The 14,110-nt window shown below is 40.8% G+C and overlaps 1 protein-coding gene across 1 annotated transcript in view; it reads left to right on the plus strand.

Annotated features, from left to right (window-relative positions):
- Positions 1–3,534: 3,534 nt before the first annotated feature.
- The window catches only part of ptprja (protein tyrosine phosphatase receptor type Ja), a 102,671-nt gene continuing 92,095 nt past the window's right edge, over positions 3,535–14,110 (plus strand). Inside the window, exons 1-2 of the mRNA XM_048607138.1 lie at positions 3,535–3,549; positions 8,622–8,888. Of these exons, the coding sequence (XP_048463095.1) occupies positions 8,627–8,888 (262 nt within the window). The 5' untranslated portion in view covers positions 3,535–3,549; positions 8,622–8,626. The remainder of the gene's footprint in view (positions 3,550–8,621; positions 8,889–14,110) is intronic.

Below are 14,110 nucleotides of genomic sequence, written 5' to 3' on the forward strand. Positions count from 1 at the left end.
CCAAATGGATATGGTACAACACTGCACAGCTTGTTTGGTTTTAGTGTCGACAGTCTATATTAATATTGCTTGTAATATATCTACAAATTTATACGAAATAATGGTTGATGATTCCAGAGCTGAATCACAGTATGTCAATGTTTGGTTTTTTTTTTAATTTGGTTGTGGGTTGTGCGCATTTCTGATGAGGTGTTTTATTATTGATTCCTAATTCCTTCAGAAGGTGCTGCTGAGCCACTCTCTTGAACTGCTGCAGTTCATGTAGAAAGGGGGTTCCAGGATTTTGACTAGTGACGGTGAAGGAATGGTAATATATGTCCACATGAGGATGACCTGGAACTTGGAGAGAAATTTTCAAATTTCCCTGCTCGTTTAGGTGGTTTGAAGGGAATTGAGAGTATGCACATATCAGGGGAGTTCTGAGGAAGGGTCACCAGACCCAGAACGTTAACTCTGATTTTGTCTTCACAGGAGCTGCCAGACCTGCTGAGCTTTTCCAGCAACTTCTGTTTTTGTTCCTGTTTTTCAGAAATAAGTTGAGGGTCAACCACGTATCGCTTAGAGTAATACAGCACGGAAACAGACTCTTCAGCCCAACCAATCTGTGCTGAACATAATCCCAAACTAAACTAGCCCCTCCCACCCACCTGCACTTGTCCATATCCCTCCAAACCTTTCCTGTTCATGTAATTATCCAAATGTCTTTTAAATGTTGTGAGTGTACCCACATCCAACACTTCCTCATGAAGTTGATTCCACATGTGAACCACCCTCTGCGTAAAAAAACAAAAAGGTTGCTTCCATGTCTTTTTTAAATCTTTCTCCTCTCACTTTAAAAATGTGACCCCAAGTCTTGAAATCCTCCATCTGAGAGAAAAGACAGCTACCATTAACTCTATCTGTACCCCTCATTATTTTATAAACTTCTATAAGGACGCCTCTCAACCTCCGACACTCCAGTGGGAAAAGTCCCAGGCAATGCGTCAGTCAACGGTATGAGGAAGGTAGATATCCTTCTCTCATGGGCAGCAGTGAACTTAAATGGGTTTTTGCAACAATCTCATTGTTTCACAGAAAATGCAACTGAGATCCAGCATTTTGATCTAGATTTATTTAATTAAAACGCTACTGTGGTGAGATTTCAACTTACATTTATGGAATTTTAGTCTTGACCACTGGATTATTAGTCCAGTAACATTATTGTGAATATCTTTTTAGACCCCAACGTCAATAAGAAAATATCATTCAGGTGTTTGCACACGCTGAAGTTGGCTGGTTAGCGTATGAGGGGTAAGGGGGCTTGAGGAGGTACATAAAATAGTGTGGGATATATTGAGATAGGCAGGTCCGTCAGCTCCCAAACTCCTCTGTATTTTACAAGCAGCAGAATAGGGTCAGGTATCCTGCCTGTCTACCGCCTTGTCCTGATTAAAACTCTTAAGTGGCTACTTAAGGGCTTCCTATCATATTTTATTGGCAGTTGGAGTCCCCATGCTATTTGGTGAGAAATTTACGCATGTTCTGGTGATCTGTCTGTAGACTTTGGATGGTCTGTTCTGCTTGGGCAATCCATTACCTACAGAGGCACATCCTCAGCCCATGCCCCCACACTCCCTCCAATAAAGAGCCTCCATTTCATTGCATCTAATCTCTCCTGCCTCCAGAGCTTGGCCAATTGTCTCCAGGATGGCCAGTCAGTGTACCTGCTTCTCTGGGCTTGTCTTGCATGGGGAAGTAGGATGTCCCCCCTTGTGGTGGTGGAGACTATAATCTTAAATATTGAATAAAAACTGCAAGAACTGTGGATGCTGTAAATCAGAAACAAAATCCAAAATTGCTGGAAAAGCTCAGCAGGTCTGGCGGCATCTCTGGAGAGAAGTCAGAGTTAACATTTCAGGTCGAGTGAAGGGTGAAGTGGTAAACCCCATCCATTTGTCCTTTAAACTCTGACCCGAAACGATAATTCTGATTTCTCTCCACAGATCTTAAGCATTGAAGTGCCTGGATCACTCAGAATAGATCATAGAATCCCCACAGTGTGCAAACAGGCCATTCAGCCCGACAAGTCTGCACCGACCCTCGGAAGGTCATCCCACCCTGACCCATTCCCCTACCCTATCCCTGTAACCCTGCATTTCCTATGGCTAACCCACCTAGCCTGCACATCCCTGAACGCTATGGGCTAACCCATCTAACCTACACATCTTTGGACTGTGGGAAGAAACTGGAGCACCTGGTGGAAACCCACACAGACTCTGGGAGAATGTTGCCTGAGGTCGGAATCGAACCAGGGTCCCTGGCGCTGTGAGGCAGCAGTGATAACCACTGAGCCACCATGCCTCCCCATGCACTGACTTCCAGAGCCAGTGAAACTGGGCTCATCTCTGACTCTTTCTACCTCAATGGAGCAGATGCCAAAGCCTTTGACAGCCTATGTAACGTGTACGCTGTGAATTGTCAGAGAAATTCCAAACTGGGAGAGCATTGGGCTGGCTATTCATCATCTCAACAGAAATCCACCTCTAGTCATGTCTGTTACACCCACCATAAATGTACAAGAAAAAGGGTTAGAAACAGTCTGCAACACTAGTCTGTGTAAGTTACTGGTGAGATGTCCTTGTGTGTGGACTAGTGTAAGGGCCACAAGTTTGAGAGAAAGCAGCCAGAACAATAACACGTGCGCCAACCTGCAAAACCAAAAATTTTAAAATTGACTGATCAACTTCTGACAAATGTTCTCTTATCTCGTCTTCATGAACAATTCAGTGATTGATCCATGCTTACTTTTTTGCCTCAAAAGAAGAGAGAAAGAAATACTTAGCTTCTCACTGCTCAATCCTCTGGTCTTCAGGACCCAGCAATTAGGTGTCATTAGACAAGTTGTCTTTTGGCAGTGGGGCATCGTGTTAGTTGCCACACACTGTGCCCCCCCCCCATACTGAAGTTACAGAAGTGGTAAATCGCACCCATTGTCCTTTAAACTCTGATCACTCGGTATCACTGAAGGAGAGCTGGCTGTTAAATGCAAATTGAAACTCCCATATTCCAGCAAAAGCCATCACTTCCAAGTAAAGCACAGTGAGGTTAAATCAACAAAACGAGAATCAATATGAAGGATCTTTGTACGGTCCGATGAATCAGTGGTTAAGGACATTATTGTGTAATCTATAGCCATATGGATCGAGGAAGTCCCAAATCCGATGAGTTTACTTAGTTAATGCCAATGACCATGGCGGGATGGCAGTAGAATTAACACTTGGCACCCAGAGTTCGTCAAAAGGAAACAGAATTGGTGGGGGTTGATGCTTTCAAATGCTATCTAGGAAATCCAGCTGAAGAATATATAATTATCAGATGAGAATAGAATGGTCATCATCTTTAATGTTAAGTTTAAGTTCACAAAGTATCAAGAGACTGGCTATCAGTGCCTGAGGAACTGTAAGCCAGCAAGAGTCAGGATCTTCAACAGAGTCACGAGAAATTCAAAGTCATCTAACTTTCTGTTTTCTCTTTCTTTTTTCCCCCTCAAGGGTATCCTCACTACTGAATGTAAGTATCTTGTTGAATTCCATTAGTAATCGTATTTGTTGTTCATTTGATTAATCTGATATAGATGTCATTCTTCCAAAATAAAACAGCAAAAGCTGATGAACTTCTCGAAAAACTACTCCGATAAAATCAAGAATTGAAAAACAAATCCCCATGAAAAGGCAACGACCAGGGCCACATCTTTCCGCTGAAAGAATAAGTTCGATGTCTAGGAGTTTCACAATAAGAGATGAGGCTCCTCAGCCCCTTGGGCCTGTTGCCCCATCCAAACAGATGATAGTTGAACTGCCTCTTGCTTCCATTTTCCTGACTTTGTTCTCTATGCCTTAATGCCTGTATCTAACAAAAATAATATCCATTGGCCTTGCCACAACAGCAGTAAATCTTGCAGCAGAGGATTAAAACAGGGTTCAAGAATTCAAGGAGTAAGGGTTAATCCAGAAGCTTCCACGGGATTGCATGTGATATCCAGTGTAGCATTATAAGTGTGAAGCAATTGGCCGAGAGTCAGCGAAGTTACTTCCAGAGGATAATGGGTAATTGGAGATTAGTCCAAAGGAAGGAAATGGGCAGGGTAGGAACATAGAAGAAACAAAAAGTAAATATGTAGCAAGCTGAATGCTCTAACATTTTTGGAGTTTTGAACTCTTTGTTCTGTTTGGTTTATTAATTCCTTTCAAATTAAGTATTTCATTATCTGTTTAAAATTAAAGAGTTCTCATGGGCACATTAGTAGTATGTCTACCTCTGGGCCAGGACTCCTGTCTTCAGGTCCCACCTGATCCAAAGATGTGTAATGACATCTCTGAACAGGTTGATCGGGGGGACAAAAAATCCATTAAAATTAAACTTTGAAGTACAAAATATGTTGCAGTAGATCAAGCTATAATATTTAACATACGTCTTGGATTGTGCAGGGTTGCAGTCTGAGGTCTGTAAGAGCTATTTGTGCCGCCTTGAGTTGGGGTCATCTGGCAGCTGCAAAGGATTTACTGACATCTGCTGGAGATTCAACAAATTACATTCACAAAATTGTTTTGCATTGTTATCTGGGTTCGCCACATACAATTATTGGCAAGGGAACAAATGTGGAGAATTTGTATTTAACATTTAATTTTTGCCATCGTCTACCCTATGTAGACTTTCTGTGCAGCTTGCAAATTGAAGGCAGATAAATCTATGGCAAGATGGAGCCTCATGATAGTTGGGACATTCTGCTCCCAATGGAACAGAAGGGAAATTAAATTTTGCCGACATTCTCTTTGCCAGCCTCCCACTTTGTGCTACCATAAAATTGAGCTCACTTAGAACTCTGCTACCCCGTCCCAACTTGCACCAATTTCTGCCTCTATGGTGCTGAGTTGCCTGTGGTACAGCATAGTTTTAAACTGCCAAATTTTGATTGAAATATCTTGGGACATTTTATTACATTCAGGACTGTACCATAGCTCTGGGATGTCTCAGCCTTACTATGTCTGTTTCCTCTCTCTCTCTCTCTGCTTTTAATACTGACCGTAAATGGCAATGAAAAATCAGACATTGGTATAAAGCTAAACCACCAGGAATGATTTGCAACTTGAAAAATAATCTTGCACAGCCAAAAATAAGCATTACGTTATGTTACTCTTGCAGCAATGAAACTTGTATTATTGTGATCAAGTGACACCAAATGTTTTTGAGTGAAGAGAAAAAAATGACTGACAACAGCCCTCAGATTGGTTGACTTGCAATTTGCTGCTCACTTGAGAGAGCAGTGCAGGCAGAAACATCCAAATCCAGCAAACTGACAATGCCTCACTCCCTTATCTCTCTGTGAGTGATAAAACAATTTTAAAAATCCAAGGGCCCTTAAAAAGTGAACTAACGGAAGAAATTTAACTATTGAACCAAAGAATGACCATTGTTCAACAGACAACACCATGTCATCGTTGCTAAAATCAAAATAACTTTGAGAGACAACTCATCCCACCCTCGTGGACTGGGCTTCTGATCATTTGATCAAAAAGTCAAGTGTATTTACAATAAATAGTTATTACCCTTTTCATAACAAAATGTGGTGTGAATTTCCTTTGTGCTGTTTCGCAATGGATCAGCTAATTTGATACCTTGATGGTTTCAATTATTTTCACATTTATGATGCCTTCTGGAATAGGGGGACTCCATTATTCAGAGTCAGAGCGGCCTACACCACAGAAAAAGGCCCTTTGGCCCTGCACTGGTCAGAAACAACCACCTAGCTATTCAAATCCTATTTACCAGCACTTACTCATAATTGTGGCTCACTCCTCCCAGTTGAGCAGTAATACTGACCTTTAAAACTTAGCACTTTGCTCACCTGAACTGAAAGCCACTGACGTGTATGACCAATTGTCACATTGTATTTGACAAATCCCCTGTGAAGTGGCTTGGGACATTGTACTGCATTTTGTTCTGTACCTTCAGAGGCTGATTCTAAAAGAAAACATGAACAAGTTTGCATCGGATATCATCTCGGTCACATTTCTCAGTTCAGCTGCTGAAAGTTTAAGGAAGTATGCGCAGGGTCTTTTGTGAAAAACATGAACTTACACTTAAAAACTGGAAGTGGGGGCTGCGTGTGCCATTGTCACGCTTCGAGGTTATACCATTGTGGATGAATGATTTTATTGTCACACGTATTTGGGAAAACAGTGTTCTGGTCTCTGGGCAGCATTCCCCATTGGTAGGGATCACTGGCCAACATCGTTAGGAGTACAAATTAGGGCCTGAGCCAACACTGCAGCCGTCACCCCGCCAACACCATTAGGAGTCCTGACCCGGGCCTACCGTGAGGCAAAGCTGCAGCTTCCACCTCGGTAATAAGAAGGAGATGGATGAAAAGGAAAGAAAAGACGGATACGGCCGACCTGGAGTGGACAGGCTCAGGAAACCGAAGGCTACCTGCCATGCCGGCACCGCATAATCGTGTAATTAGACATAGAGCAATGTGACCACCAAAGATATTTGAGCCACTTAAGGTATGGCTAGCACCAACTGACCCCGAAAATATCCACAGCTTTATAACTCCCACCAAAAAAGTGAGGTGAATGGGTTGGAGTGATATCTGGATGAACCCCCATCCTTGGTTTGCCGCATTTCAAGAAGAACAAGCAAGACCTCAAGAAACCAAAACCGTGCTTGACAAGAATGGCTGCAAAGTTGAGCTTTATTTTTCTGTCCATTCAACAGAAGATGAAGATCTATTTAAGTAATTTCTTTTCATTGGCAACACAATACTTTTCACTGCCTTTTCTCAAATACGTGTGACAATGAAATAATTCATCCACAGTGGCTTAACCTAGTTGTGCAACAATAGCATACGCACCTCCGCTTTTGGTTTTAAGTATGCGTTTATGTTTCTCACACAGGATCCCATACATACTTTCTTAAACTTTCAGCACCTGAACTGAGAAATGTGACTGAGATGGTATCTGATGTAAACTGTTGACGTTTTGCTTCAGAATCAGCCTCTGAAGATACAGAACAAAATTAAAAGTGCTGTTATGTCCATATCAGCCAAAATTGATAACTGTAACACCTGATCCTTTTATGGCTGATTTGCCAACTATTAGCTACAAAAATACCCCACCCTCCTGTGTCTTAGCTCTGACCTTCTCCAGAGAATGTTCTTCTTATTTGATTAAATTGGACTTGTTTCTTGTTTTTGATTTTTTTTTTAATATACAAATTCACAGGAGATTAAAATGACTGGATAAACAATTGTTTTTTGTTCATGGACTCCATGTTAGATCAGTCAGCCCTCCTTTTTCAAAGATACATTCTCCTCAGTTTCCTCATATTTGATTTTGGGAAATCTTTGCTATAACATAGGGATATATAATCTGCAAATAGAACGAGTGCGGTTTGGTGTTTGGTGGTCAGCGTAGATATAGTAGGCCAAAAGACATGTTTCTATGCTAATGACTCTATGACTAATAATTTTGGTGATTTAATTATGTGATGAGATAAATTGTTCCATATCCCATTCTTGTAAAATCAGAATAGATAATTCGTTCAATTCATTCCTCAATCCTTCTAGTGATAAATCCCAAAGCGAGGCGAAATAAAATCTAGTTAAAAATGCAAAAGCATGATTATTTTGCTTACTGCTTTAAATGATACAAGGTCAATTTTTTTACTTGGAGTTAGCAGTTGAATGAAAAATTATCTCAACCAAAAGCATTTACCCTGTTTATTTCCGTAGATGCTGCCTGACCTGATGAGAATTTCCAACATTTTTTAGTTAGCTTTTTGATTTCTAACATCTGTAATATTTTGGGTTTGTTTCAGAGTACAATGAGTGTGCTTGGAGTTAAGTGATTGAATTCTGGAACTGTGAATCAAGTTCTAGCCTACATCTCTGAGTGAAAGTTATGCAGCTGTCCAAAAGAAACGTAGATAGGATACAGAGGAAAGGCTGCAGACACTGCAATCACGTTAGATTCCTGTCCAAAACAGGAGGATTGGGAATCCTAACCTCATCATTCTTCAAATGTACTTGGGGCCTTTGTAAAATACAGTCAGATACAAGAACCTCCATCTACAAAACAACATTGATGTAGAAAATATTTCAGCCTTTTTTTTATTGCAAAAGAAGGGTACAGATTAAAAATGGAAGTTGGTAGACATTAACAGATACCTAGGGAAAAAACAGGTTTTCAAAATGCTCATGGTGGGACAGGAAAAGGGTAGTAAAGTAGAGCAGTTTAACAGGAGTATTTCAGAGCATCATAAAATGAAGAGGGAAAGCGTAAGAGATCAAAAATGATGGGTGAAATGACACACCAGAATCACAGTGGAAGGGATTCAATGGTAGAATTACATCAATCAATAGAAGGATTTGTAAATGTCTATGAAGATTTGAACTCAACTGCTCTATGGACAGAGAGACACTGGTGACAGGCAAATGAGACACAGTGAACAAGTGCAGATTGGTTGTAGAGATTTGAATAAGTTGGAGTTCATATAGGATGGAAATCAGGAGGCTAGCAATAGGGAAATGGAATCCTGTCATTACATTGATTTGCATAACATTCTAATTTTGTTTTAAACAGTTATTATGAAGCCTGGAGATATCGTGGTGACAAGCATAACCAATGTTTCCATCTCTCTGGCCTGGGAGGGACCTGCAGAAATGAATGGCACCCAGTATAATTTCAGCATTACCTACAATTCTTCTGATATGAATGAAACCAAAATAGAAGTGTCAAACTTCACCACAATAACTGACTTACTTCCTGGAACCAAGTACACCATCAGTGTAGCAACTATTAATGATAATGACACAAAGAGTGCTCCTGTGGTTAGAAGTGTGTTTACTCGTAAGTAAAGCTCGGTAGTTTTGAGTTTCCATTGCGAATAATTTCCGAATTATGATCTGAACACTGCACTGCTTTTGTCTTGGTGAAACTATGGACAACTTTTCCTGCAAATTAGTTGAATAAGCCCAAATGTACTGCCTGCCACGTGTCAATGTTATCAGGCATAATGAGTCTGTGACTAAATGAAGGCCCTGGCTCCTCAAGGTTCTAGGATAGGTATAAACTAAGACCAAAAACATTTTACCCAAGTGAGGATGGAAGCTACAAGATAAATATCACCTCTCAATTTATTTAAACTAATCAATAATTTCTGCACCAGTGGACAGGCATGTGATTTTAATTGACTGTTATTCAGATGATTAATCCTGGATTCATATGACCATGGTTGTCTGTGTGCCTGAGAATCTGGGAGTAGAGTGATGCAGGCAGCTTCCCTCCATACCAACCAATATGCTTAATCAGTCAGTGGAAAGTTGCTTTTCTGACCTGAGGGTCTGACCAGTTTAGTTCAGATTTCCTACACACTCTGAACATATGGCAGCACCCTCTTTCCAATCCACCAATCATGTTGTGTTTTAAACCATCCCAACATCCCAGCCAAAATATTATGGCTGAAAGTTGAATAGAAAACCCGAATGATTCTGCTCTGCTTGGAGAAAACCAGCTTGAAATGTAAAAACGGGTATCAAGAGTTTCTCCGGGCATATATAAAGGAGAAGGGTATATTCGTGGAAAGTTGGACTTCTGGAGAGAGAGAATGGTAAATGAAGTGAACAAATGTTTTGCTTTTGTCTTCACACTGGAGAATAAAAAAGCATCCAGAAATAGCAGCAAGTCAGGAGGTGGATGGGAGAGAGGAACTTGCTGAAATTATGATCACCAGGGAAGCAGTATTGCACACATTGCTGGGGCTATGGACTGACAAGTCAGCCTAAGATCCTAAAAGAGGTGGTTAATGAGATAGTGGATGAATGAGTGTTAATTTTCCAAGATTTGCTCAATTTTGGAATTGTTCTGTTGAACTATACAGCAGCAAATATAACTCATGCATTCAAAAAGGGAGGGAGGCCAGACAATAGGAAATGATGGGACAATGTTAGAATCATCATTAAGAAGGTTTAAGCTGGGCACTTAAAAAAAAATCACGGTCATGGGAAAGGCCAGTATGGCTTTGTGAAAGGGAAAGTATGTTTAACAATTGGAAGGTTTTGAAGGAGTAACATATGTGATGAATATGCTCTCCAGATGTGGGAGAGCCCATTGGTGTACTGTATTTGGATTTCCAGCAGATAACTCACAAGGTGCCATAAAAACGATGCTTATGCGAAGTAGAAATATATGGCGTAGGGAGTCACCTACTAACATGAATGGATAACACAGTATTCACAAATGGATCTTTTACTGAATAGCAGTATGTGACGAGTGGAATCTGCAGAGATCTATGCTGGGATGACAGCTTGTTGACCGGTCAAATCAATGACTTACATAAACAGTGTGAAGACATGGTAGCCAAATTTGCAGCTAACTCAAAGATAAGTGACAAGTTACGTTGCAAGTAAGGCATAAGAAGGTTGCAGACCAATATAGATAGATTAAGTGACCATGCAAAAATTAGCGTATAGAATATTCTGTGACAAAACGTGAAATTGCTCACTTTGGCTGGAAGAATGAAAAAGCCAAGTATTATTTAAATTGGAAGTTAGTACAAAATTGAAAAGTACTAGATGAGTCACTAAATGTTACTGTGCAGATGCAGCAAGTAATCAAAAAATGTTAAAGGAATACTGTCTTTAATATGAAATACTGTTCACTGTATTAGTCACCTTATTTGAGGAAGGATGTAAATGTACTGGATGCAATTCACTGGGAGTTTGCAAAATTAACACCTGGAATGCTTGGTTTGTTTCATGGTTTAATTTGATTTCTTATTTTCACATGTACCTAGGTGCAGTGAAACGCTTTGTCTTGCATCCAGTCCAGGCAGATCATTCCATTATAAAGTGCGTTAGGGCAATAGAACAGAGGGAAGAATACAGCAATCTTTTACTTATAAATTCTGTGTCTGCTACTACCTCTCTCACTAACACCTGAAGAAGGACTGAGGCTCCAATGAAGGCAAGCATACCAAACACCACCTTCACAGTCCTATCTATCTGCAAGTCTACCTTTTAAGGAACTATGAACTGCACTCCAAGGTCTCTTTGTTCAGCTACACTCCCCAGGACCTTACCATTAAGTGTATAAGTCCTGTCCCGATTTGCCTTTCCAAAATGCAGCACACCACAATTACCTGAAAAAAACTCCATCTGCCAGTCTTTGACCCATTGATGAAAATCCTGTTGTACTCTGAGGTAACCACCTTCACTGTCCAGTTTTGGTGTCATCTACGTTCTTACTAACCGTACCTCCTATGTTCACTTCCAAGTCATTTATATAAATGACAAAAAGCCGTGGACCCAGCACCTATCCTTGTGGCACACCGCTGGTCACAGGCCTCCAGTCTGAAAAGTGACCTTCCAACACCACCCTCTGTCTTCTACCTTCAAGCTAGTTCTGTATCCAATTGGCTAGTTCTGTCTGTATTCTGTGTGACCGAACCTTGCTAACAATGGAAGGTTGGCTTGCGTGATGGACTGAGCTGTGCTTGCAACTCTCAGTAGTTTCCTACAGTCCTGGGCAGAGCAGTTGCCTTACCAAATGTGATGCAACTGGAGAGAGTGCTTTCTTTGGTGTGTCTATAAAAATTGGGGGGGAAAATGAGGACAGGTTTACAGACTCTGGTTCCTTTCACTGAATTTTGGAAGAGTGAGGAGTGACTTAATTAAAGTACATAAAATCGTAAAGTGTCTTGACAAGATGGATGTGGAAAGGATGGTTTCTCTTCTGGATCAGTCCAGAACCAGGAGGAACTACTTAAAAGTTAGGAATGACACTTTCTCGGACAGAGAGGAGGAGATTTTTTGCTTCATCTGAAGGCTATGCAACTTTGGAATGCTTCACTTCAGAAGGTAGTATTTTTAAGGTGGAGATGGATAGATTCTTACACAAGGAAATCAAAAGTTATTGGGGTTGATGGGAATGTGGAATTCAAACCTCAGCCATGATCATGTTGAATTGTGGAGGGGAGAATGTCCTTCTCTGTTTCTCATTGGTATGTTAACCTTTGTATGATTTGTTTCACTATTTTACACCCTTGACTCCAGAAGTGGGTAACTTTCTTTTAAAAAAAAAAGTCCTGTGTAGTGGTTCAGTCTTAAAGTTTGGACTGCTGTGGTTGCAATTTTTCCAAGCTGTAAGAAATCATTTTTTAACCTGTTTTACTTAATTATGTGTGGGTGTTAATTTATCCATATGATTCAATAACACAGTTGTTAAACAAACAGCTACATGGAGCTGCAAAGAATCTAAATCAGAATGGGGTGGTTTAATTATTCAAAAATTTGTATTGTCTAAGGGCTTTACAAGCTCTGTATGTTGGAGTAAGTTTGAAGGACCTCTTGGAGGGAGTTAGGCTTTTATATGATGTTTGTGATGGCCAGTTCAATGTAGTGGATTGGAATTGGCATGATATGGATTGGCCCTGCTGAGTTTCTCGTGGCTCATGGACAGGAGTGGAGGAACAGGCAGTATGAGGCTGATGTTGTTCTCAACATCCGGTTTACTATTTGCAGAATCAAATACCAAGACCAACGTAACCCTTGTGAATTGCAACAGCACGTTGGTTACTCTGAGATGGGACTGTCAATCAGACTACAAAGTTGACTGCAGGTCTAAGGTGGAGATGATTGGAGATCCATCTTCAAGTAGCATTGTTTTGGATGAATCTATTACAGTGGTGGATCTGAGCCCTGTGGAAAGGACAATGTTGACATTTCTCCCGAATTTGTGGATGGATTGTGGACATCATTTGTTCGCCAACACGACTTGCTCTTCAGGAGGGTGCTACTAAGCTACCTGTTTGAACTGCTACAGTTAGGTGTTAAGGTGTTTTTCTGTTATGAATTGTGCTGTAGTGTGGTTTGCTAGACCATTTTCAGAGGACAGTAAGATGCGATTGTTTTGGTGGTGGCCTGGAAACACATGTAGAAAACCAGTTCAGAGTGGCAGATTTCCTACCTTGAAGGTCATGAGTGAATTGTACGTTTTCTTTTGAACAGAAGTCAACAATAGTATCATGACTGTTGTGACTAGGATTCACATTTAAATCCAGCTTTATTGATGAGTTAGAACAATGAATTCCAAGAGCTTTCACATGTCGGCGTTTGCACTTGTGACCACAGAAATTAGCCTGGCCCTCTGAACGTAATGATCAAATGACTATAGTTGTGCAAATGGACAGGTGTTTGTTCTCTTGGAGGGTAATGAATGCCTGCAGTTCTCTGCCCATGAAGTTGTGGAGGCGAGATCAATGAAAGTGTTAAAGAAGAGGTTCAGAGATTTCTTTATCAAGTACTGTGCATTTGACAGCTATGCTCAGCTGGAGTAAAAAAACGACAAGCAGTCTGAAGGAGATCAGACATCACATTGTGTGGTGGGATACTTGTCGGCTGAATGGCCTATTCCCGCAGCTCTGACATGTGAGTTTATGGTCTGTGAGACACAACTGGTGATTCTCATTTCATCACATCAATAGGTTGGTGGTGAAATGGTCGATTTTGATTTCTCATCAATGTACCTATCAATCCATCGTCAAGCTGACTACAGTTGATATTGAAGGTTCTGCTCATCATCTTACCTTTATATCAGCAGTGAAGCGCGAAACTGAGATATCTGATTACTGCTTTCATGTGTGGAGCCAAATCTGTGGTGTGTTCATTTATTGGGCAAATGACAGAGGAGAATGTCAAAGCTGCAGTATGAGACACCAGTTAATTCTTGTCAGAGTCAACCAGTTAACCAGAATCAGTGAGGCAACTTGTTCACTTTCTGGACTTGACAAATGTCATTGACAGTAATAGCGAACGTACCTTGAGGAGAGAGAGTTCACAAATGAATTGGTCAGGGCACTTCTGCACCTGGAGTAAGTTTAAAGGATCTCTTGTTACAAGATAGGTTATTGATGTGATGTTTGTGATGGCCAGTTCAGCTTACAGGATCGGAATTAAAATGGTATGGATTGGCCCTGCTGAGATTCTGCTAGATAATGAGCAGGTGTGGAGGAGCAGGCAATGTGAAGCTGATGTTGTTGTCACCATCTGGTTACTGTTTACAGAACCAAAGGC

Source organism: Rhincodon typus, chromosome 17, assembly GCF_021869965.1.
Source record: "Rhincodon typus isolate 14 chromosome 17, sRhiTyp1.1, whole genome shotgun sequence".
In the NCBI taxonomy this organism is placed as follows: domain Eukaryota; kingdom Metazoa; phylum Chordata; class Chondrichthyes; order Orectolobiformes; family Rhincodontidae; genus Rhincodon; species Rhincodon typus.